General features: G+C 39.5%; 1 protein-coding gene across 1 annotated transcript; it reads right to left on the bottom strand.

Annotated features, from left to right (window-relative positions):
• Positions 1-18: 18 nt before the first annotated feature.
• On the bottom strand, positions 19-27,295 carry Eaat1 (Excitatory amino acid transporter 1). Its single transcript, XM_034979451.2, has 9 exons — positions 27,121-27,295; positions 17,360-17,646; positions 15,987-16,169; positions 9,114-9,205; positions 6,234-6,417; positions 5,162-5,395; positions 3,920-4,111; positions 3,160-3,294; positions 19-2,573 (listed from the first exon to the last, which is right to left on the bottom strand). The coding sequence occupies exons 2-9, from the start codon at positions 17,623-17,625 to the stop codon at positions 2,411-2,413; spliced, it is 1,449 nt and encodes a 482-aa protein (XP_034835342.1). The 5' UTR covers positions 17,626-17,646; positions 27,121-27,295; the 3' UTR covers positions 19-2,410.
• Positions 27,296-27,509: the final 214 nt, after the last annotated feature.

The following is a 27,509-nucleotide window of genomic DNA, read 5'->3' on the forward strand; positions in this document are numbered from 1 at the left end:
AAATTAAAGAAAAAATGCTACAATTAGTAAGTATTTATTAAAATAACATTTCCAAAAAGAATTGAACATTGGGACGAGCTACAATAAAATTATAAACTACTATAACCGGCTGAAACTCACGCGTATTTTATTAGAATAGTATGCTGAACTACTAGAGTTCTAGGTTATAGTTGTTTATAATTATATCACTCACAACAGTTTATACGCTAAAAAGTGAAATTATAATCGATATAAAATCTATTATATAAGATTTTTACCAAAAATAAAACAGAAAGTGTAATCCTAATTTGAGGAAGTTCGAACAAAAAAATAGAAGAGTAGGTATAATAATTAATTAATTATAATGGATAAGATATCCATACAGAAATAGATATTGGAAAAGTATTAATCGAAAAGTTGTCTTTATAATAAATAATAAGCTTTACACTTACTACTAATTACTTTACATTATAATTAATAATAAACATCATATAATAAAGTCTCGACAATAGAGCTCCATTCTCTTTTTTACTTTAAACATTTATCTTAAAACTAATTTTTGGCCATTTTGAAAAGTTTATTTTACGAAAAATAAAGAATTTATGATGTATCCTATCTCCTTCCCTTCTCCTTTTTAATAAAGTTAAAAATTAATAATATATTCTATACAATTTTTTAAATCGTTCATAACGATTGATAACTTATAAATTTTCAAATGGATACTAAGAAAGTGTTATTAGTATGTAAAGAAAAATAAATATATAGATAAATAATTACTTGGAATGCAATGGCAATATGGCTCAACATTAAAAACTATTTAACACACTTAATTTATGGCACAATAATTTTTTTTTGGGGCCACACCAACCTGACAATTTTTTCTCTAATAGAGTGCGCGTCCGCCGATTTATTTTTATAGATATACAAATCGTTTTGCCCCAACTTACTTAGCTAGTGTTCAGACTGATCATTTAACGTGTTAATTATGTTAATATCATGTTATGTATATTATTTTTACAATGTGAAGATAGTGTGGCCCGCCCCATACATTATAATAACATATTATAGTTTCTAGAATAACAATGAACTACATACAATTCACAGTTGTAGAGGATCGCAAATCGCAATACATTCATACAAAAATAGCTGATTGGTTTCTTTATCAGATTTTATACACGTTTCAAATCAATATAATATTTTTAGAAGGCTCTTAGAATATTACTTTGTAAGATAGTATGACTAATATTGTCTACTAAATACTTACTGATTTATATTTTTAATGTAAGTATATAAATTTATGAGATTTTAACACAATAGTATTTATTTACTCATAAATGCTCCAAAAAACGTATTTTTTTTAATTTGGTGGTCCGATTGTGTGAAGTAGTTTACTTCAAAACCCGTTTCACAACATCTCAAAATATTTATAAATAAAACAAATAAACCATTTTGAGAAATCGTGAAAAAGTTTAAAGTTCGATGTTACAAATTTGGGTCAAAAATATATAAAAGGAAAAGCTGACTGAGTGACTGACTTACTGACTAACTGATCTATCAACGCACAGCTCAAACCACAAGACGGATCGGGCTGAAATTTTGCATGCCAATAGTTATTATGACGTAAGCATCCGTTAGAAAGGATTTTTAAAAATTCAACCTCTAAGGTGCTAAAATAGGGGTTTTTAAATTTGTGTAGTCCAAGCGGACCAAGTCGTGGGAATAAGCTAGTTTTATTATATAAATGGCACATTGCGAACACACTGAAGCTTAACTTTTAACTATTACATCGGTACGTAAATATCGTTAACACTTAATTAATATTTAAACACATACTTATGCACTTGTTAACACGCACTTACACAATTCTTCAATTTATTTCAATATGTATAATCTGATATGGTAACACATATTGAAATTGATATCATACTATTGGTACGCATAAAATATTGTTTAATTACTTTATAAAATTGAACAATTTAAATAACAAGATAACAATTCTGTTAAATGAGTAGTTAACAAATAACGTCATAATCCAAACAATAGGCCCAAGCTATCAATAAAGAAACCTTGAAATTCTGATATAATTGGGTTTCACTTCAAACGTCGCAAGTCACTTCGAACAAAAATATTTCGAACAAAAAATTGCAGCATTATTAGTAATAAAAAAAATTAAAAAGTGACTGTACTTAAACGATTACAAGAATCAGTTTAAACGTACCTTAAACTATTTTTCTTGAAAACTGTGCTTAAGTGTAGTTCTTCACTTTAAATTTGGCAAGCCCTCAGAAACTAAGAAAGATGTAACAAGAACAACGCAATAAATTAATCACAACAAAATTTTCTCTATTTATAGTCCTGACACGGAGTAACGTTATTGAACACAGAACGTAACCGTTACAAACAGCTGGTATAAATACCGTTATAAATTCGTTCAACGCTCTCCCTTCTCTAATTCGGTGAGTTCGTGGGTAGTGGCGATTTCCCGGTCGTTTTGTAGCGCGCGTGACTTCTCTATGTCATCTTGAGAGAGCGACGCTACAATGATGGCGCCCAGAGCGTCACAGACCACGTTGATGGTGGTGCGAAATCGATCACTATAATGAAAAAAATATTTCAAGAAATTGGCTTTGTATGGGTCATACTGAAACGTTAAATTTCTTCGCAAAAGCGAATAATTCGAACATGGCAAGTAGGTAAGGTCTTCGATGAGTGCGTCCTACCTGTGATGACGTATGGAGCGAACGTGGACACTGACAGTTGGCGTCGTCCACAAACTAAAAGTCGCTCAGATGACCTGAAGAAGGTGGTGAGGAGCGCATGGATGAGGAAGGCGAAGGACCGTGTTTGGTGGCGCGCTCTTGGAAAGGCCTATGTACAGCAGTGGACGTAAACAGGCTGATGGATTGGTTTGGATTGGAAGAAGGTAAAGTACGCGACAGATCGAAATGGCAATCGGAGAGTGAACGCCCCGCACACCTGCACAGCCTCCGTGCTAACCCGGTGTGGGTGGGCGAGGATGACGTCGTGTGGGTGTGCAGCCCCCCCCCCCTCCCCATCTTTTAATATAGGTCCTTTCCTAGGTATCCATGCAACAGTCACGTCGATTCGATTGCTCCGTTGCGGCGTGATTGAAGGACAAACAAACACTTTCGTATTTATAAAATGGGTAGTGGTACTCACAGCAACCAGTCGACCGCAAGGATAATGGAGACGTCCTCGGCGGGCAGGTTGACGGTGTCCAGCACCATCACCATGGTGACCAGCCCCGCCTGCGGGATACCCGCCGCGCCTATACTGGCTGCCGTCGCCGTCACACTGTGGACACAGACATTGGTAGGTAGTACCTAGGTACCGGTTCTGATTGCAACTAAATATTTTGCACCTTTTTCTTAACATTGTATTTAAGAAAAGGAGTGACAAACTGAATTTCATTTAGAACTTTAGTTCCCAATCAAGAGCATAGTGTTTAATTTTGTAGCGTAGTAGGCACTAAAATTCATAAATTGCAATATTTGAGAGGATGCATTTTCCGTCCTTTTTTAGCAATATTAAAAAGATTAAGATGAAGATACTCTAAATTCAGTTATAAGAATCAACGCCACTTAGTACTTTGTCATCATCGTCTCAACCTTGTTGATAGGGTCTTCTCTCAGAACGAGAAAGGGCTAGGCTTTAGATCACCACGTTGGTTAAGTGCGGATTGACAGACTTGACGCACCTTGAAAAAATTATGGGGAACTCTCAGGCATGCAGGTTTGCCCACGATATTTTCCTGCACCATTAAAAGTAGTGCTTAAAACGCACAGTAACTAACTCGAAGTAAGTCGGAGATTGAATCCCGGACCCCCCAAATAGAAAGCCAAAGTCTTTACCACTTAATCATCACCATTCTTCCAAAAAAGAAGAAACAGTGAGAAAATTTGAAAGAAAAAGAGCTTACCTCACTGCAACAATTTTTCCAAACGACATATCAACCTTCCTCAACTGAGCAATAAAGATGGCCGCTACGGCTTCATACAGCGCTGTTCCGTCCATGTTGATGGTTGCTCCGATGGGGATCACAAATCTTGTGATACGAGGGTCCAAACCCATGTCGTCGCAGCAACCGATCGTGATTGGCATTGTTGCTGAACTGAAAAAAGGAAATATTAAGAACTTAAAGATTTTTTATTGCGTGATAGACTCAATCTTGACAACAATCATGCTTAAAAAAGCAATGATGGGATCTAGGTTGGAGCGCGCTTGCCTAGAAGATGTCTAGAACTGCACCAATCCTTTTTTCTGGTTCCTGCTAACCCATGATCGAACTATAGTATCCTGCTCCTGCATTGCTCGGGGTTTCTGAAAATCATTATGCTAGAGTCGGAGTTTGTGGAAGGAAACCAGGACGGTAATCTTAAGATTTTTGAATTTTTGTATACCATTGCCTACACATTATTACTAAGCCCCAGTCCAACATTTTCAGACTACGCTACCCAAATTTTATAGTGAACCGCACAAAAAAATCAACATTTATAGCATTTACGTAAAGATTTATACGCGTCTTGCTCAAGCATACTCTCCATTGTTCGACCATTCTCTTAGCTTAGCGCACATAATCTCAGGATGCGTTTTCGCTAAGCGGAGTGAAGCGGAGACGTACCTATTCAATGGACCAATCAGATTGTTTCAGATGACGTGAAATTACGTGACCACTAAGTAATCTGATTGGTTGAAACACACATATCTGCTCAGCTTTTCAGTGAAAATGCATCCTTCATTATGCTCCACGACCGACGAAATATGCTCGGGCATGGTCGCTTAGCTTTCAATTCCATCTGTACTGGCCCAATGTATGGAAAGACCTTTCCATCCACAGGAGGAAGGGGAATTTAAATTAGCCCTTAATATTTAATGAGGATTCTTATTACTGGTATAGGTATTGTACGGGAGCGGTGTGCGGGCTCGACCGTACCAAAGGGAGATCTCCCACCGAGTGGTTGGTTTGCTCGGTAGCGCCAGCTGGGCCAACGGTTGTGTCTAGAAACTTCTATATATAGTCCAGATTGCAGAAAACTCCGTCAGTGCGAGTACTGTCGGCGGTACATTTGTTCGGGACTACGTCATGTAATGTTATCGATTGAACAGCGCCATCTAGTTTTTACTGTGGCAACCGCCACAGTATAATCAAAAGGCAACTTACCTGGACGCAGTACCAAAAGCAGTTGCCATAACCTGTCCCATCTTGGCGATATATCTGCACGGCAACTTCTTAGTGGCCAATACGAAGAGGACGCTCAATGTACCGAAGCCGTGGAGGAATAGCCCCAGTAGAACCGTCATAAAGTACAATCCTAGTCGACCGACCAGCTCCGCAAATGATTCGATCTCCATAATCTTCGCTGTCACTAAGAAGAACACTCCAAGTGGTGATAACCTGGACAAACAACGTTTCTGATTAAAAGCATGAAGTAGGTACTGATTAATGATCGTTTGAATTTGTAAATCTATATCCTAGATCGATAATTCCTACTTCTTCGTCGTTTTAGGTTCCCGTACCTCAAAAGAAAAAAGGAACCCTTATAGGATCACTTCGATGTCCTGTCTGTCTATCATTCTGTCCATCTGTCCGTCTATCTGTCGTATCTGACAAGGAAACCTATAAGGTACTTCCCGTTGACCTAGAATCATGAAATTTGGCAGGTAGGTAGGTGTTATAGCACAAGTAAAGGAATAAATCAGGATACCGTGGATTTGTGGTTACATCACACAAAAAAATGTGATAATGGACAAATAATTAGTATTTTCAATTTTCAAAGTAACATAACTACTTATACCTACCAAGTGAGGTATCATATGAAAGAGCTTTACCTGTACATTCTAAAACAGATACTTATTTATTTTTATAATTAATAGTTTTGATTTATCGTGCAAAATGTCGAAAAAAATACCCGTACGTCACTCGGTGCGCGAGTATAACTCACACTTGGCTGGTTTTTTTGAAACAATTTAACAGAAAAACAAAAGCGAAATAATTTTGACTCATCATCTATCACCAGCATACTACTGATAGCAGGGCAATGATAATAATAATAATTATTGTAAAAATCATGCCCGTGGAATGATGCCAAGTGTTGGTAGGTACCTACTGGTTGCATTTCCGCGGATAGCCAAGCCTATGCGTAAAAATAAGCCAGCCTTTGACTGTCATAAAATGAGACTATTAACCGCGGTGAAACGTTTGTTTTTGAATGGTTCTAAAAAAGTTATCCTACCAAATAACCCATCCAGTTATAATCATCATGGCTTCGGAGAGTGAGTGGAAGAAGTTCTGCAGCGGCCGACTCTGCTCCCCCATTTTGCCGAGGGTGATTCCAAGCACCACACTAAAAGCCACCAGCCCCAACACATTGCTGCCGCTCTGGTAACCGCCTTCGATTTTGTACGTCTCCAGGTGACCTGAAATTAGGATACATGATAATTTTAAGCTAGAGGTTTTTAATTTCTAGAGGTTTTAAGTAAAAAGGACGAAAATACTCGTAGCCTACTAATTTTCGAACGGAAGGTTTTAAGAAGGAAATTATAAGCTTTTGGTAAAACTTATATAATAAAGAACGCTCATGAGATGGACAGCCCAAGTGAGGGCTGCGATGGACATCCCCTTACATGAGTGCACGAAGAAGGCAGCCATCAGAGAAGAGTGGAGAGTGGAGACGCATAGTAAGCGTGCCACAGCACTGTGACGACCACGATCGCTCTGCCAAGAGCGTAACTACAGAGAAGATTGTCATTCATATCTCTAAATCAGAACGTAGATATACCTACAACACAGATATCTCGACCTCAAGAGTACGCATATACAAAGTTTTGCATGAAAACAAAATCGTAAAATGTTGGCGGGGGACAACCCACCACCTCCCATGGCCCCACCAACCTCGCGGTTATATGGGCCGAAACGCGGGAGGGCGCCCGTTCGGTACTTGCTCGGTGGCTCTTTCCAGGGGCGCCTTCTTGACTCCCTACAAATTCTTTCTTTCCTGTCCTTGTCCCTAATTGGTTGGCGGGGGACAGGGGAGGATGCTTTGTTGTGATTGGTGGACTCAAAAGTCACGTAATCAAGACAACGTGCGGAATGAGGGTACCGAGCGGGCGTGGGCCGACTTTTATGCTAAGCAACTGCCTAAGCCTAAGGCTATTAGGCAATATATTAGGTGGTGGTATGTGACCTACAAGCAAATAAGGACGAATATATTAATTTGAGTTTATTTCACAACGCTATCCGGAGTTTTCTCTAAGATAGAACCATAAAGTTACCATAAATTCTTCAACAAGAAGGTAGTCTCTGAGGAGTAATCTGTGCATTCTATAGTGTGAGCTTTAACGGGTCACTGTGGCCTAAAAAGGCACATGTACAACGTTAAACTCTAAACTAGGGAAACACATCGTATACCCTGAGGATGTTACTTCAATTCCAGTCAAAAAGTTCTGCTATATTTGGCAGCCACAGGATTTGACAAGGAAGTGTGAAGTGGCGGCAAACACAATAGATCGGAGACCGCCGCAGTGATACAGGGATTCAAGAACCTGCATAGCCCCAAAGTATAAGAAGATGTGTGACGTTGTAAATTTTGAACTACTAACTAGCGTTTCGCTTTTAATAAAAATCAATTTTGTTCAAAGTATGTTGGTGCCACCTAGCATCAAGGTGCAGAACTACGCGTGGGTCGATGTTCAGAGTTCATTCGAGCCACAATAGATGGCGTTTGCTTCGTTGTCAATTGTCGTAAAAATAAAACAAAATAATTAAATAAAACCATAATATCATTTGTTTATTGTTAAGTCATTAACAAAACGGTTCTTATAATATATCCTTAGGTTCCGCAAATATTCAAAAATGAATTGGCTTCATGATCAAACTAAATGAGAGCGGCCACACTCGGGTTGCGTCTGGCAACACCGATTGGTGAGATTTAGAATTTTTCTGGAGTCAACATGTGAAGACGAATTTTTTCGTTCCAGGAAAATCTCACTCCTTTTCGCCCATGGCTTCGCCTGGGAAAATACAATAGTTATAAATTTAGTCATCCTAACGTATTTCAATGTTTCATCAATTATGGTGAGTGAAAAATCAAGTAATGTGGATTCGACAAAATGGCGGTTTGGTTAGAGAAAATCCTAATTTCATGATTTCCCTTTCAGTTCCAGTTATTTTACCTTCCCAAATAAATGAGGATAATGGGTTGTGGGTGGACTCCTGAAAACCATTGGTGGCCAGGAGTTCAATAGGTGAGTTGTGTTTGATTGGGAAAATTCCACGTGTCGAAATTTTCACACAGCACAAATTATAATCTTGTTTTTCTTTGTTGCAGGGTTTCCGTTTGCGTTTCCGTTTTTAGTTTTCGGTTTTCCGTTTTTTTGCTTTCGTTTTCCGTATTTATTTCTTTTGCACATTCACGTTGGCAACTTAATTTCTATGGATAAGACTTGGTGAAAATCTTTGTAAGGAAACATTTCGGTTGTGAAGAATCAAGTTAAATTGAGTTTTGGATCTTGGCCGATGCCGTCCAGCTACATTGCAGTCTTCGCACCTACAAGTAAGCAAATGTTTGTATCCTGGAACAGTTTAGTGAACCTTCTTAGTGTATGTGTACAGTAAGAACCCTGTCTTTACTACTGAGCTTTTATTTTGAAACAATTTTATGAATTTTACTGTGTCATTGTCTATTCCATGCCAATGGCATCTTAAATTTAAAACATAGATTTTATGTACTATCTACCTAAGGCATTCTAATGTATCTAAATTAAGTCTTGGCATTAAGCTAGAATAACTAAGCATTATTAGCCATCACTATGTATTAAGCGACCCCGGTAAAAGTTACATTAAAAACAATTTTGCCTAACATCTAGCAAATTTCATTTATAACACCTCATATACATTACAAGGGAGTCGACGGCTAGCTTCTATTCTTTACTAGGTAGATAGATCAAGTAAGTAAAATTATTTTTTTTTCCTCTAATCTTTGTAAGGTGGTAGATTATTCCGTATCCGGGTATATTTCTATTCCGCCCAATTTACCACCCTTACAGATGAAAAAGAAGAACATAAAGTTGTTAAGTATCGGACAGTTACATTATAAAATAATAACCAGCATCACCTTTAACAGTTTTGTTGTCTTCCGGATCGTAGGCCAGCCGCGTCCTGTACGAAGCTATCGTAGCTTGCACTATATTCTCCGGGAACACGTTCCTGGAAAAAGTTTATTTAGCTAATCAGGTATAATAAAAACCGGCCAAGTGCGAGTCAGGCTCGCGCTATGAGGGTTTCGTACTACAGTCGTATTTTTTCGACATTTTGCACGATAATTCAAAAACTTTGATGCATAAAAATAAATAAAAATCTGTTTTAGAATGTACAGTTGAAGACCTTTCATATGATACCCCACTTGATATTATAGTCACTCACTTATAAAAGTTGTGACAGACAGACAGACAGACAGACAACAAAGTGATCCTATAAGGGTTCCGTTTTTCCTTTTGAGGTACGGAACTCTAAAAATAAGCAGGTACCTATATATGAGAAAGCTGTGACAGCCTGTGGTTAGGACGTCCGCCTCACGGTAAATTACCGTGTCCGTCTCCTCTAACTTTTCGGAGTTATGTGCGTACTGAAAACATCGCGCGTGAGAAAACCTGCATGCCTGAGAGTTCTACATGATGTTCTCAAAAATGTGGGAAATCTACCAATCCGCACTTGGCCCGCGTGGTGGACTATGGTCAAACCCTTCTCATACTCAGACAGTACTCACCACAGACCACGGGTCTCCGTGGTCTGTAGTGAGCCAGCGATGGGTTGATAATGAATGATCAGCCAATCGGAAATCAACAAAGTAGAACACTGTCAAACTTTGATGCAAGGTCTGTAAATCGCGAAATCTAATTATATAAAAAGAAAAAGTGACTGACTGACTGACTGACTGATCTATTAACGCACAGCTCAAACCACTGGACGAATCGGGCTGAAATTTGGTATGCAGATAGCTATTATAACGCAGGCATCCGCTAAAAAAGGATTTTTGAAAATTTAACCACTAAGGGGGTGAAATAGGGGTTTGAAATTTGTGTAGTCCACGCGGACGAAGTCGCGAGCATAAGCTAGTCTTTTCTAAAACAATACATAAAGATAGTCATATGTATAATGCTATCAATAGCTCAATAGATCTAATAGGCACAAGGAAGGACGAATCTCTTAAACGGATTAGGTAGAAGTGCGACCCCGAGGCCACGGGCTTCCGGTGTTCATTGTAATTTGTACTTACAGTGTAAACCATACGAATTACTTTAACTGACTTTAACAATATACGCTTGACGCTATTTCGTATCGCTAATGATGCTAAAGTTTGATGACTCTAAACACAAAAATGTTTGAGATTGAATATTGTTTCAATAAAATAAAATAAAAATATTTTTTATTCATTTAAACTTTTACAAACTTGTAACTTGTACTTTTGAATCGTCAAATGCATCTACCACTGTCAGCAGAATGCGACGTTTGAAAAGTTAGTTCAATTAATTAAGTAAGTATTTAGGTAATTTGAAAAATGGCAGTCAGTGAAGCCTGCCGACATAACAGAAGTGAAAATTAGTTTTGCAGTTTTTACATCTATCTGCCAGAGTGAACAATATCGGCACTCCAAGCAATATTTTAAACTTTTTGGTGACGCTACCTTGAAGTTTGTACCCATCCCAAAATCGCTCAACGCGCCAAAAGAAGTTTTTACTTCAAAATATATTTTACATTCTAAAATCACATTTTACAATTTACATAATCACATTTTACATAAATTCAGCCTACTGATTCGCTAAGTTACATAAGTTTTTATATAAATTATAGATTTAGATTTGCTTGATGTCACGAATATCGTGCGCTAGGCTATCTGACTGACTTAGGTAAATATTCGTTTGTGTAATCTATGGATACATTCCGCATACAAGTCGACTAAGTGAACAAGATTTTGAACTCTTAGATTTTACAGTTATTTTCAGATGTTAGTAATAATAACCGGGACCGATAGCCGTGCTCGCTGAGGCACGAAGAAAATAAAAAGGCAAAGTTTGGGCCTCAATAATCCAGGCGACTTGGGTCAACGTTGCTTAAGAATCACAATCGATTGATAAGTCACTCGTCACACAAGTCCATCGAATATCGATTGATAGGCCACGTGGTCTCTCCTGAATGTTAAAAGTTAAAACTTCAGTCATAAACAAGCCACTGTACAGTACGCGGCAGAAAGTAATGTACATCGGCCATGAGAATGATATTTTAGTTTTGTAGAGCGTTGTCTCGGTCACTCATACCTATATGACATTTTGTCGGTCTCAACGACAGAGACAATGCTCTACAAATCTGCTATCTCCTTCTAAAGGTCGATGTGTACATCCGCCTTACATCATACGATCATACGGACCGTATGGTACGGAAAACATACGATGTCTTTCTGCCACGTAGGTACTGTATGTACAAATATTTTCAACGGTAACAGTGCCAAAAACAAATTAGCATACAGTAGTCGCGATCAAATGATCTATGTCACCTGACAATCTCTGCGTCGATCCGTCGCGTTGTTTTGCTTTATTGATAACGTGAATAGGGTTTGCGAATACGAGAATTATTTTTTGGCGGCGAGACATTGATCCAACTTTTTTTGGTTTGCGCCATGAGCGGCCTTACTTTGGTGGTATAGAATACAGACTACAGCTAGGAGAGACTCTACGTCCGTTACTTGGTAAGCAGGTTCCCGGTTAATAGCTAATTATTTATTATTCTTCACAGTTAGGCATGACACGGTTAAATAAGGCTATAAGCAGCTCAAAAATTAATTATGATGCTTCTCTCTTGATGTTAAATAAATAAAATATTTTGACTTTGTAAATTTTAGCGGGGGACAGGGGAGAACGCTTTGTTGTGATTGATGGACTCTAAAGTCACGTAATCAAGACAATGTGCGGAATGAGGGTACCGAACGGGCGTGGGTTGACTTTTATGCTAAGCAACTGCTTAAACTTGGCGATCGGGGGTGTGCGGCCATTAGGCGTCTATAGGTGGTGGTCTGTGTATGAAGCATACAGCAGTGGTTAGATATACTGACAATCTAAGCTGTCAGCAAATGCCCTCAGGACATATTCAGGATTAGATAGGGAATTGTTTAGCAGCTGACCCAGACTCTGTGCAACAGGGATCTGGTAATTATCTGGAGGGCTACCGCTATCGTTGACTCTATTAATACCCACATAAGCATTTCAATGACCGACTGTGACAAATGTGTAGTTTAACAGCTACAGAGCGCGATGACCAAAATCACTTCTGATTGTACCTACAACATTTTTTTAAAGAATATAAGCCATGTCAAATGACTAATATTCCCCTTTCCTCTCCAACTAAGCGTCAAGCTCGTGCTAGGAGTAGGTACGACAATAGTGCAACGGGCGGTGTTTGAATCGTCGATCTTTCGGTTTTCAGTCCACTCCTTTACCCGTTGAGCTATTGAGGCTCTTTTTTGACATTATCTGACTATTGACTAAACTGCACAGTTGCAGCAAGAATACCATAATTCGATCAAGGCAAGCTAAAAATAAAACAGGTGTATGCTCAGATTTTTTTATTCATGCTGTCGCAATAAGCGCTTGGAAAGACTGAAAAAATGCAGTAATCCCGAGATTTCGACCTTTTTTTTAAATTTATTTATAGAATAAAGCTTGACCACAATCACACCTGATGGACAGTTCTGATGAGGCCTAAGATGGGACGCGTTTGCCTAGAAGATGCGTATTCACTCTTGCTTTAATGTTGTTTGACCCGGATTGTAATTGGAAGGAAACACAGACCGTGGAAGAGTATTCCAAACCTAGCCATACGTATGAGGAATGATGACGCAAAACGTTTCGTGCGTGTAGATGGAATGTCATTTTAAAATTTCATTACCAAGGTGTGGACATTTGGACAGCCCTAATTTTGCGGTAATATCTAGGGCGCTACATAAATAGGCTGATGAAGACTGACTAGCAGGGAACCGACGCGACGCTCGCGCCGCTTCTCTTCACAATTGACAATTACTTACCTACTACTATTCTACACGTGAGCGAATATTGACACCACTAGGTTAGAACCGTTTTTTTAAATTGAAAATTCGTGACCTTATTCATCAGCCAAGGCTTCATTAACTAGTGACACAGCCGTACTCAGAGTCGCTAATCGTTAATTAAGATTGAGTTAAAACGAGACAGATTTATGTGAGATATATAGCTCTGTCTCGTTGTAACTAAACTTAAGTAACGATTAAGCGACTCTGAGTACGGCTGTTAAAACTCAACAATAATTATATAAATACTACTATAGCTGATGCCAGCTACTTCGTTCACGTGGATTTAGGTTTCCTGGAAATCCTGAAGGAAGTCATTGATTTTCCGCAGTAAAAAGTAGCCTATGTAAATATGTTATTTGCATACCCATGCAAATAATTACTTCAATCAGTTGTTCCGTTGCGATGAAGGATAAACCAACGAGCAAACACACTTTCGCATTTATAATGTGGGTAGTTATAATATAGTAGTGATGCTCATGGAACTAGGAATTAGCTTAGCTTATTAGGTAAGTACTAGCTAATAGAGCATAACGAGATGGCTAGCCTGAGCAAAATGCCAATTATGCAAATTAAAATGCAGTTAACCTGTCAGGTGTACAACAAAAGACCAATCAGGGACTTAAGATAACAAACGGACTTAAGTGCACTGTGAACCAACCGGACACGTCCGTAAATGTCTTGATTCATCAACCTCAATTTACTTATACATTCAGTTGAAATGGATAAATAACCCACTTGGTTAATCCCAAGATCCCAAGCAATGGGTAAACAGAAATAGAAAGATTATGATGCTAAAGAATAAACGTTGACAGAGGAGACTGGAAAATTGTTGAGACCTTAATAAAGGCTGCCAATCCGCACTTGACCAGCGTAATGGACTAGGATTCTTTTTCAAACGATCCATTTTTAGGGTTCCGTACCTCTAAGGAAAAAAAGAACTAAAGAACAGGTCTTATAGCACAAGTAAAGGAATAAATCCGAAAACCATGAATCTGCGGTTACATAACAAAAAAAAATGTATTTTCAATTTTCAAAGTAAGATAACTGTACCAAGTGGTATATGTATCATATGAAAGGGCTTAACCTGCACATTCTTAAACGGATTTTTATTAATTTTTATGCATAATAGTTTTTGATTTATCGTGCAAAATGTCGAAAAAATACCTAAGTATGGAACCCTCGGTGTGCGAGTCTGACTCGCACTTGGCCGGTTTTTGTAAGTAGGTATAATTTACACCACAACCCATCACCAGCTCATTACTGAGCACGGGTCTCCTATCAAAATGCAGAGAAGGGTTTAGCCATAGTTCACCATGCTAGCCAAGTGCGGATTGGCAGATTTTATACACCTTTTGAGAACATTACAAAGAATTCTCAGGCATGCAGGTTTCCTCACGATGTTTTCCTTCACCGTTAAAGCAAGTGATATTTAATTATTATTTTTTAATTAACACACATATAACTCGGAAAAGTTACAGGTGCGTACCCGGGATCGAACCCCCGACCTCCGATTAGAAGGCAGACGTCCTAACCACTAGGCTATCACCACTATATCTTCTATTTACTTACCATAAAACAAAAAATATTCTTATTTTTGGCTAACAGTTTCTATAAATTAATTAATCTTTTTAATGGGAAATTTTCGCGAATTTTCCCGGATGGTGGAATTAGGTCCATTAAGCCAATCGTTCTGCGAGTAGGTAAATACGCAAATTAGGTACGTGTGATAATGGTGTGATATTACATACAGCCAATTGTGACAATTCATTAGCGGGATATAGAACAATGTTATCAATGATTCATCTGGTTACTTGATACCTATTCTTAGGTAGGTATGGATGTTTAAGAGCCCTCGCCCATGGCGACTTTTTGTAGCGATGCTGTCGCGCGTTTATTAAACACACGCCAGCATCACTACTAACGCGTGTTAGTCGGATTAGCAACGCGCTACTGCATCGCGACTGTATCGATGCAAACGCGCGACCGTGTTGGACGACATCGGGGAAAGAACGGAGGGAGGGTGGCGCATGAATGGAGAACAAAGCATCAGTGCAACATTTTTTTCTCGTTTGCATCGAGACAGAAGCGCGACAGTATCGCGTTTGCATCGCGACTGAATCTAAGACCGTGGGCGAGGGCACACAGCTAGCGACCGCTTCGCGACTGTATCGATGCGGAAGCGCGACAGCATCGCTACTGTATCGCTACAAAAAGTCGCCGTGGGCGAGGGCTCTAAGGGTCTAGGGAATTAGACTTTGAATCATCATCATAATATCATCTTTCAGTTTTTACGGAACGATACCAACTAAGTAGTACTCATAGAATTGTAATGTGCTAAAGATAGTAATATATTACTATAGAATAGAATCATCATCATCATGGTCAACCCATCGCCGGCTCACTACAGAGCACGGGTCTCCTCTCAGAGTGAGAAGGGTTTTGGCCATAGTCTACCACGCTGGCCAAGTGCGGATTGGCAGACTTCACATACCTTTGAGAACATTATGGAGAACTCTCAGGCATGCAGGTTTCCTTACGATGTTTTCCTTCACCGTTAAAGCAAGTGATATTTTAATTACTTAAAAACATAACTCCGAAAAGTTAGAGGTGCGTGCCCGGGATCGAACCCCCGACCTCCGATTGGAAAGCGGACGTCCTAACCACAGCTTTTTACTAGGCTACCACAGCTTTTTTATATATAATAGAATAGAATCTAAATAATTATAAAAGGAAAAGGTGACTGACTGACAGCCTCATAGCACAGGAGGCGCCCTTAGGAGGACGTTGCCCCCCGACTTAGAGGGGAAAGGGAAATATACCTATGAGTATGACTCATGATTAATATTTATAGAGCTACTTAATATTGTTATTCACAAATAAAATTGTCACCTTATTAAATCGAGTATGGTATCCGATGTTAGGGTGTCTTTTGAGATCTTCATTTTGGTTGTATTGGTGGCGAAGGAATCGGAGGAGAGGTTTCCGGGCTTGATCGTGGTGACCAGAGCGATTCCCAGCATGACTGCGCAAATCGTCGTCGTCATGTAGTAAATAATGGCACGGAGACCGACCCTGCGGGAAAGAAAGCAATTGATTAATAAAATGTTGATAATTTATGGTGGTTCGACTATATATTTTTCAATCATTTTCGTTTGGGGAAATTTTCATCACAGTGATTTCACATGTAATTTTTCATGGAAAGTGATGTTTCAATTTTCGCACTTACATAACAATTATTGTTTGCTACATTAATTAGGTAATTAGGAATTATGATCCGGTTCAATAGCGTTAGTATATCGCAGGTGGTTTAAACACGTATTCTTATCTATACTAATATTATAAAGAGGTAATGTCGTTAAGTTTGTTTGTAGGGGGTAATCTCTGGAACTACTGAACAGATTTTAAAAATTCTTTTATCAGTACAAAGCTACATTATTCCTGAGTGACATAGGCTATATTATTTTTTTTTAATTAGATCCTTACGAAAATTGTAATATGCTACCCATGCGAAGCCGGGACGCGTCGCTAGTGAGTTTATAAGACATATTTTGATGGCATTAAATAAGAGCATAAACAATAACAAGAAGTACAATAAACTATACTTAAGTAGTTCCAATTTGAAAAACTTAATAAGTACCTAATAACCTTGCGGAAAATCACTTTTTCATTTGCTACGTTCATTTAACTAATGTTTTCATCTTTCTAACAAGAAGTAAAGCCAGTACCTATTCTCGGTCGCACATTCAAGGGCCGGAGTTAGACACTAAAACGCTTGTCGCGAAGCGAAACAGTCCGGGTGGTATACCTACTCGAGATTTTCGTCCGCTATGGGATATAATATAGCATAGCGTAGCCAGAACTTTTTTCTTCTTCCGACAACTTTTCCCAACATTATGAGTTGTAGGTGTTCGTAGCTCTTGTACCCTACCACGTGCTTTGGATATGCGAATATTATGACGTCACACCGTTACCACGTAGACCGGGGGGGTGATTACGTAAAACGTTGCAGTAACGACAGCAACGCGACAGCAGTAGCAATGTGACAGTTGTTCATTTGCTGTCTCTCTTCTTCTTCTTATTTTGCTTTGTGGCTATTGCTGTCTCTCTCTAGCCGCTGTTACGTGTGAAGTTTGACAGCAATGATCGCGAGATTTACGATTTACCTAATCACCCCGCGGGTTGCTCTTAAACCACTTACGTATGGATAGTACTAGTAGTAATATACGTGGGTGCAATAAAATAGAAAAAAAATAAAAACTTACTTGCCAGATAGGCTGAGATCCAGAGACCCAATCGCAGATACGATTGAGGAGACCAAGAGTGGCACTATTAAACACTTTAACATCCTAAGGAACAGCTCTCCAGGGTATTGAAAGTACATGACGTCCCGCCGGGTCCACTCATAGCCGGATGCTCTTAGGGTCCAGCCCAGTAATGTGCCAGACAGGACACCGATGACAGTGAGCAGGGTCAGGAGGTTTTCGCGAAGGAATGAGGTGAAGCGGTTCCCTCGTATTTGAAGCGGCATCTTGGTTAGAGGCCGTCGTTTCTGTAAAGAAAGAGATCATGTAGGTACTTATACTGTTCATGTGTAACATTATCATTTAAATTTGTATTTTTTTGTGACTAAGTATTTAATGTGTCTAATTTTATTAAAACTATGTACACGTTGTTAGGTATATCATAAGTCATAACATATTGCATGCTAATAGGCAGAATTTGGCTGTACCTTTTTGTTTTGTAATATCTGCACTGTTTACCCATATTCGCAATAAAGAAATTTGAATTTGAATTTGAATTTATAATTTTTACGATAGTTTTTTTACCTATACCTACTTCAAAGACATTTTAATATAACATTTACCTCAATAGCTCAAGGGTTAAGGCGCGGACTGAAATCCGAAAGGTCGTCAGTTCAAACCCCATACCCGTTGCACTATTGTCGTACCTACTCCTAGCACAAGCTTTACGCTTAGTTGGAGGGGAAACGGGAATATTACTCATGATAAGCATGGCTAATATTCTTAAAAAAATTCTGCATTATTTTAAAAACTTACCTACGTAGGTATTTTTATATTTTCATATACATTTTAATTCAAAATATGGCAAATTTCGGCACCGACAGCAAGTGAAATGTGACCTAGCGGTATAGATCACTAACGTCCGATGTCGCTTAAAGCAAAATCGGAATAATATCTGTCCCGGCTGTACTCACGTGTCTAGTCGACGTTAGCCCGACTAGTTTCGAACCCATCCGGGATCCTTTTTCAAGGGAGTCAAAACTAGTCGGGCTAACGTCGACAAGACACGTGAGTACAGCCGGGACAGATATTATTTATAATGGAAATCACTCACGGTAGTTTAAACGCCAAAATCGGAATGTGAATTTTGCCAACATTTGCATAATATATTTGTTGGTGAATGAACCTAATTACATGGGCCTCACACACTCATTGGTAGTTTTTAAGCCTACGTTTTGAGCGGAAATTTGTCGGAAACTTCGGTTCTAAGCGTAATACTTAATCATAATTCGATGCTTCATAAGTAATTCGTCCTACCTACTCTCGATAAAATATAAAGTAGATAGGCGGTACTAACAGTACCGTAGTACTTAGTAGTATTCAAAACAAAACATGCACGATCTTTGCCAAGAGCCAACCAAAGAAAGCAGTATGCCAATTGGCGATAGTCATAGAGTGTGGGAGTTTATTTCACAGAATTATGAATAAGTTTATTTACCGATAACTCATTTTACCTACAAATGATGTATAGTGTATCTTACATTTCCTATTCGAGAGATCGGGGCTAGATCCCGGGCCTCTAACTTTTTAGAGAGTTTAGCATAAACATCGTGAATCTGCATGCCTCTCAAAGACGTGACAAATCTTGGGCCAGTGTGGTGGTCCTTCTCGCTCTGAGGCGTAGACCCGTGTTCAGTAGTGGGCTGGCAATGGGTTGATGACGATGAAGTGGTTTTGTTGCTAATGTCAATGGTGTGCGGGCATCCCCCCGCCTCATACCCCGATTGGCATCTCGACGTGACGTACTATAAGTGCTACGACTACGACAACTTTACGCTCGTAGCACCTACGTTTAATACCTACTCAGCTAGCAGACAGTTTCAACATCAACGGTCCGCAAATGTCAAGGCCTTCGTTTCAATATTATGTAGGTATTTCCACTGTAGGTCATGGATATAGAACAAGCTGTAGGCTGTATCGTTTGACTGAGATGGCTCGTAGGGTAACTTGCAGGGTTGCGGGAGGGTAACAGTGGCGTTGAACAGCTTGATTTTTACGGCAACTGCCATCCCGCAACCCGCACCCATACACATCAGTACTTCTTATTATAAATGCGAGTGTGTTTTTTTTTTTCGTTTGTCCTTCAATCACGTCGCCACGGAGTAACGGATTGACGTGATTTTTTGCATGGGTATAATCAAAGACCTGGAGAGTAATATAAGCTACTTTTTATCCCGGAAAACCAAAGAGTTCCAACGGGATTGTTAAAAACCTGAATCCACGCGGACGAAGTCGCGAGCGTCAGCGTCTCTAGTAGTCGGTATATAATTCTCATAAATCCAACATCTAGGCCCTCGCTCCACCTCACGAGTCGTCTCAGTGAAATAGTATAAGTATTAAGTACCTAAAGCTAGTTTTTGTGAAGAATAAAGTCCAAAAGTTGCCAGGTATCCATTACGAATATAGCGGGCTCACACGCGCATGAGTCCCGCGCGGATGTCGCCGCGGAAATCTTTATTTAGTATCGCATGATCTCCCCTCGCTCACACGCAGCGCGATCCGCGTAACGACCATACCTACCTGCCGAGTGCCGAGCCTGGCTGGAAGTGTACACTCGTGCTACTAAACTTTAGCCACTTCAACCGCTAATCGCTTTCATCAACAGAATCGTATGCCCACAACTGTGTGCGATAGCCTATGGAATCGCGTCCTGAGGGGCGTCGTACCTTGAAGGTCCCATTCGAGGCGCCTTTCCTACACTCGTGCTACTAAACTTTAGCCACTTCAACCGCTAATCGTAATCGTATGCACACAATTATATTATGCGATCACCTATGGAATCGCGTCCTGAGGGGCGTCATACCTCGAAGGTTGCTTCGAGGCGCCTTACCTAATCTTCTTCTCGAATAATGAGGATAATTGACCACATACCGACTGACTCCTCAAACTCAAAGTATTTAATCAAAATGGGTACCATTGTACGTAAACTTAAAACTAAAGCTACGAGGGTCCCAAACGCGCTCTGGTCTGAGAAGAAGCTCACAACAAACTCAGCCGAATTATAAATCGTAGCTACCCCAATATGCAAATACCTACTTTAAATAGTGAAAAAGAACGGTGATAGCTAAGTGTTAGATGCCGGCATCCTATTCGGAGTCGGGGATTCGATTCCGGGCAGGCACTTCTTACTTTTAAGAATTATGTGTATTTTAAGCATTTAAATATCACTAAACATCGTGGGAAACCTGCATGCTTCAGATTTCCCCAAAACGTGTACTACGTGACTATAGCCTTGCTATAGCCTAAACCGCTCTTATACATAAAATTCCGTCTTTGTTAATGACTCTACCAACTTGCTTGAAATTAATTGGCTTGTAGATGTGAAGAACTGATAAATTCAAATTTATATAACCTAAGTTACTATGTCAGTAGGGTCAGTAACGGATGGATATCCAATCAGCAATGTCTTGAACTCTTGACGTTAGATGCGTTAGATGAATCGACAATTACATTATGTCCCACTTCAACAATTGGCCATGTTGTTGCGTGAAAAAATTTATCCTCGTCGTATGATCTAAGAGTCCGTTAACAATTATTTTGAGGACATGTTTAATAAAGGTGAATCTCTACATAGTATAAAATAAAGTCGCTTCCCGCCATCTGTATGTATGTATGTATGAACGCGTAGATCTTTTAAACTACGGAACGTATTTTAATGCGGTTTTCAACAATAGATAGAGTGATTCAAGGGGAAGGTTTGTAGCTATAGTTTAATTCTCAAAAAATTAGAGATCCCTAGAGAAATTAAAATTAAATGGACTTCCACGCACATAATATTTTCTTTAGCTCTTTAGCTTAGTTAGTATGTTAGTTAGTATGTAGTTAGCTTTGTACTCACCGAGCTGGAGGCCCTGTTTTCCGAGACACAGTTTCTACTAGTTCGGAAAACAGGTGCACAGTATTGTTTTAGTAAGAATTTTATAATAATTAGTTTTAAGGTACATACGTGTCAATACTAACAAAAATATGATTTTGTATCTGGTGAAATAAATGATTTTAATTTTATTTTTATTATTTATGTGAATTAGGTCGGAAAAAAATCCTCTCATTTGTGAGCTTCCGAGGCAATGACACCTCAATGACATCACATTAGTATCTACATTGCACCCATGCGATGCCTGGGTGGGTCGCTAGTATCTTTATAAGTTGATCATCATGATCATCCTATTCCTAAGGTTGCCTGGTAGAGATCGCTAATAAGCGACAAGGCCTGTCTGTGTTTATACACGGACCAATAAATCACTGAAAGGCTGGCAACGGCCAACGCATTGGCGGTTCCTCTGGTGCTACAATTAATGTTCATGGGCGGCGGTAATCACTTAACGTAAGGTGAGGCGCCTGCTCGTTAGCTCGCTGATTTATTAAAAAAATCAAGGGTTAACTTGTATCGGAAAGAAAAAAGCGGATGTACCACCGCTGTTAGGTATATTATCAAACAGCTCGTAAAAATATCCTACGGACTCTCGAGATAGCATAAAGATAGATGTAAGTGGTCAGAGTCAAGTGGTTAACGACACGAATGGATTTAAGATAGCGCCCTGATCCAGTATTCTATGTCCTAGAATTTTATCAGGGTTATCCATATTTGATACTCCGTGAGAGCCGTGATAGCCTAGTGGTTAAGACTTCCGCATGCTATTCGGGAGGTCAGGGTTCAATCCTGGGTACGCACCTCTAAATTTCAGAGTTTTGTGCAGCGATTATAGGTAGTCCAGAATCTCATGAAATGAAATTCCAGATTTAGCAACACTGTACTCCGCGAACACCCCATGCACTTTACTTTGTGGTGAATATTAATAATTCACCACAATATTCATCACAGTGCAATAATATGTACACAGGATATACTTACAGAGTACAGCGCTGCCAACTCCGGACTCCCACTTCAGTATTTTTCATTAGATTCTGGTCCACCTATACCTATATTCAAATCAGGTATTTAGTGTAGTGATATATAGTACTACTAGCTTATGCCCGCGACTTCGTCCGCGTGGACTACTTTCAAATTTCAAACCCACCACCATTTCACCACCTTAGGGGTTGAATTTTCAAAAATCCTTTCTAAGCGGATGCCTACGTCATAATAACTATCTGCATGCCAAATTTCAGCCCGATCCGTCCAGTAGTTTGAGCTGTGCGTTCATAGATCAGTCAGTCAGTCAGTCAGTCACCTTTTCCTTTTATATATTTAGATAATGTGGAATTTATACAAAAGTTCGCAGTCAGGGCGCACCGCTCATTAGAAGTAATCCCCCTGGGCATATATGGATCAACTACTTAGTATGTAGATAGCTTTATACCCTGAATAAACAAATAGCCAAACGCCAGCTACTTTTATCCCGGAAAATCAAAGAGTTGCCTCGGGATATTTACAACACCCTATATCCACACGGATGAAGCCGCGGGTATTTTAATATTATTGGTAAGACCGTAGTAAATAAAGCTCAAGCTTGTTATCATCTCTTCCCCCGAAAAGTTATATATATATATATCACGCTTTGCAGGAACGTTACTTAAATGCTAACAATGCCTAATGGCCTGCTTCTTTCTTTTTTTCAAATAATTGTTCATTTGAAGAACTATAATTAACTGAAAAGTATAAAGAATAAAGCACAGAAACCAGAGACAAAAGCACCTAGGGCTTCTTTGAAAAGCAACAAAGACTAGGTCTGTAGACTGTAGGTACTGAATTTCAATCTCACAGCTCTGATAGTTTGTTTTGTAAAGTACCTGTGACACACAGACAGACAGATAGACGGACTGGATGAAACCTTATTTTAATAAGGAATTCTAAAAAGGACTATTATTCGTTTTCGAGCAATTGTTGAGCGACACGTCGGTCGTTAGATGTGAGCTTATTCTTTCAAGAACATTTACAATACACCCATATCTCGGTAGAGAGTAGAGACTACTTCGGAAGCTCTTATTGAACTTAGCACTGCTGACGAGTATAATCCCTGATGTAGGCCGATATTTCTTTTTAACGACGAAACGGGACGAGTGGGGATGATCAGCATAATCGTGCACTTACACCTTTGGAGTGACATTGAAACTGTATTCAATGCCGAATGACAAATACATTTTTTGTTCATTTTCTCTTATCCATGTTTTTTTCATTTTCTTTTATCCATAGTATTTTCTACATTTTTTATCATTTTAGGAATCCGTATTCCGTACCGCAAAAGGAAAAACGCAACCCTTATAGTATGTATCACTTTGTTGTCTGTCTGTCAAGAAACCTACAGGGATCGATATAAATGACAAGATATGTCCAAGCGAACAAAATTTTTCACGGTTTTGGAACCAAATAAATCAAAGATCGGTCGCTTCGTGATGACCACGACCGCTCTGCAAATAAGTAGTATTTATTACGACGAAGAAAAATAAATAAGTACTTAAATAATTTTAAATGGGTAATCTATTTTCGAGGATTTTGCAATGTACCTATCTATTTATTTAGTGAGATGAATCGTTGGCATTGCATTACTGTAGGCGTCTAAAGTATGCAGTCTGTGATCTTGATCTTAGCCTATATAACGTGCGGCCAAACTAACCACGGTCAACCAACTTTGTGTTTTGATCTTAATCGATATAATCATCATCATCATCAACCCCTCGCTGGCTCACTACCGAGCACGGTGTCCTCTCATAATGAGAAGGGTTTGGCCATAGTCTTACCATGCTGGCCAAGTGCAGATTGGCAGATTTCATACACCTTTGAGAACACTATGGAGAACTTTCAAGCATGCAGATTTCCTTACGATGTTTTGCAATGTAACATCATCATCATCAACCGATAGACGTCCACTGCTGGACATAGGTCTCTTGTAGGGACTTTCACACGCCACGGTCTTGCGCCTCCTGAATCCAGCGGCGCCCTGCGACTCGTCTGATGTCGTCCGTCTACCTAGTGGGGGTCTTCCAACGCTGCGTCTTCCGGTGCGAGGTCGTCATTCCAGCACCTTGGTACCCAAACATCTATCGGTTTTACGAGCTATGTGCCCTGTCCATTGCCACCTCAGCTTCGCAATCCGTTGAGCTATGTCGGTCACTCTAGTTCTAATACGGATCTCCTCATTTCTGATTTGATCATGTAGAGAAACTCCGAGCATAGCTCTCTTTATTGCCCGCTGAGTGTCTCTGCGCTTTCTTATGAGGCCCATAGTTAGCGACCAGGTACACTACAATCAAAACCTTGATTACATATACTTAGATATAATATTGAAGCACGATTGTTGACCGGCCTTAAAAAAAATTAATTCTATAAGCAACATCGCATAGCCGAAAAGGTAACGAGTATACTGGTACTTAAATATGGCAACAATATCGCCTTGAGAATCCAGTCTCCGGAAGAACTACTTGGTTGCATAAATTGCATTCTGCACGCTTGTTTATAAACTTGACGCCTGTACACGAAGTTTGCTCCTCGTGATCTATTGAACTCAATGACAAGCTAGTGTAGTGACAACGCATCACAAAATATTGCGATTGCAATGAAATGAATTGGCAATGGACAGATCACAGAGCTATACTTGGAGTTTCTACGAGATGTAATCAGAATGATCAGATATGAAGTGATAAGTTTCAATTTCAATTTTATTACTTTGTACATATTGTTATGTACAAAGTAGGATTATGGATACCCAGTTTGGGTGTCGCAATTTGGTCCTCAGACCTTAGTAGGGAGACCCATATTATTATTTCTTTTTATGTGCGTCGTTAAGGAAATCATTTACGGCATAGTAGCCCTTTTCTAATAAAAAGTTTTTTTAATATTTTGTTAAATTTATTTTCATTGTTTACGTTACGGATTTTGTCTAGCGAATTATTATATATCTTTATAGACATTACGATAGGGACTCGAGGTATGCAGTACTAATTTAGATTGCGGGAGGTTTAATTTATTTGTATGTCTTTCGGGAAAACGACGGGATTTGTTTTCTTTTTTTGTGTAAAAGTGTATATTCCTTTTCACAAATTTGCATATTTCGAAGATATATATGGATGGTAGGGTCAGAATTTTTAATTTTTTGAAATGAGGTAGACATGAGTCTAGTTTTTATATTGACCAGTATCCGTATGCACTTTTTCTGTAGTATAAAGAGATCATGGGCATCATGAAGTGATAGAATAGTCGACATATAGCTCAACGAGTTGCGAAGCTGAACTGGCAAAAGGCAGGGCATATAGTTTGAAGCACTGATAGGCGTTGGGGTCTCAAGGTGCTTGAATGGCGACCTTGCAATGGCGATAGCGCAGCATTGGCACACCCCGCACTAGGTGGACAGATGAGATCAAAAGAGTCGCAGGGAGATGCTGGATTCAGGCGGCGCAAGATTGTGGTGTGTGGAAGTCCCTATATACAAGAGACTCTCAGTTGAGGACGTCTATTGGTTGATCGTGTAGATGATGATGTTCACTTATCTTTGTTTCATATAGATGGATCAAGGATCACATACTTTTAACAGAAATAAAATCCAAGCGAATCTTAGAAACAAGTCTGGTAACGGGCCGGACTTTTTTTTAAGCACGCTCGTAGATGCCAAAAGGTGCGTATCGTATACTAAACCCCACGCTATGTAGGTACGCACCGCACGCGTCGCGTACATAGTGCGGCAGTAAGTAATCTACATCGGCCTTTAGAATGACATTTCGGCTTTGTAGAGCGTTGTCAGCACTCCATGTAGGTATGTACCTATGTATGTTTTTAAAATAGGTACAATTGAATGGACTTTGCCTCTCTGGAATTTTTATAATACTTAAATATCTTTGATGTTCATTTATTTTCCTTATACCTATGTGTAGAGAATAGTATAATTATTTATTCATATGAATAAATGATTCGCAATACATTTGATTTATATACTTTATCATCGATTAGGTACTTTATAACAATTGACTATAAATCTATATTCAAGGTTACAATGTTTAGAGATTAGCAAATCGGACCATGTAATTTCGTCATTTTGAAAAAAAATTCTTTCGCTGATATTTTTACGCTCTTTGCGCAGTGGTAAGCGCCGTTGTCTTATTAGTGGGAGCTCGCGGGTTCGAATCTTGGCAGGGGTTTGGAATTTTATTATTTCTAAATTTCCGGTCTGGTCTGGTGGGAGACTTCGGCCGTGGCTAGTTACCACCCTACCGGCAAAACCGTGTCGCCAAGCGATTTAGCGTTCCGGTACGATGCCGCGTAGAAACCAAAGTGGTGTGGGTGTAATAAAAACAGCCATACCCCTTCCAGGTTAGCCCACTTCCATTTTAGACTGCATCATCACTTACCACCAGGTGAGATTGCAGTCAAGGCCTAACCTATATCTGAATAATAATAAAAAAAGCTAACCATGCGAAGCCGGAGCGGGTCACCAGCAAACAAACTTCAAACTTGCAACCATTCAATAAAGAACCACGTGTTCTCTAGTAAGCTTAATAACGATTATAGGCATATATTTGGGAAACGCGCTTTTTATGTTGGAGCTCGGAAAAGTTATACCTACTTACTGTCTTAACAAAAGATGCGCCCACGCGTAGGTAGGTGCATAAACTCGTAGTACATAGATAGATGTATGTGAATGTAAGAAGCTATTAAGAACCAATCAGATTTGTTAGTCTTCGATCGGAATTAAGTCGCTTAAAATTGGAAAACCTCTTCGCGCAACAAGTGGCATTCAACAACTGCGCATTATAACTGAAAATATATATGCAAATGTACATACCGAACTCACCGTTATAAATAAAAAGCGTGTATTTAATACGTATCACTGAATCGTGTGTAAAATTCACTGCATAACTGATACCGGGGATTTATTTTTGGAGTGCGGGACGCGCGCGTCTGTCGGCCGCTGGGATACGACTGAAATTGTTTTGTGATTCGCGAGCCAGTCTGGCTGGTACTCTGGCTCTGGACATCCTCGGATCCTGGAGGCTGGGCGGGGAGATGAGGCGTGCGCGGGGAGAGGCGCGATTGATCGCGACTCGGTATCCGGCGTCCCATGTCCTGAATGAAAGCCCGCGTTGCATACTTACGCTCACGTCCTACGCGTTAGCTAGGGTATTCCTATTTCATACCTATGTTATGGTACCAATCTATATTGGAGTTCGGACAGTGGCCGCG

This window comes from Maniola hyperantus, chromosome 20, assembly GCF_902806685.2.
Source record: "Maniola hyperantus chromosome 20, iAphHyp1.2, whole genome shotgun sequence".
Lineage (NCBI taxonomy): Eukaryota > Metazoa > Arthropoda > Insecta > Lepidoptera > Nymphalidae > Maniola > Maniola hyperantus.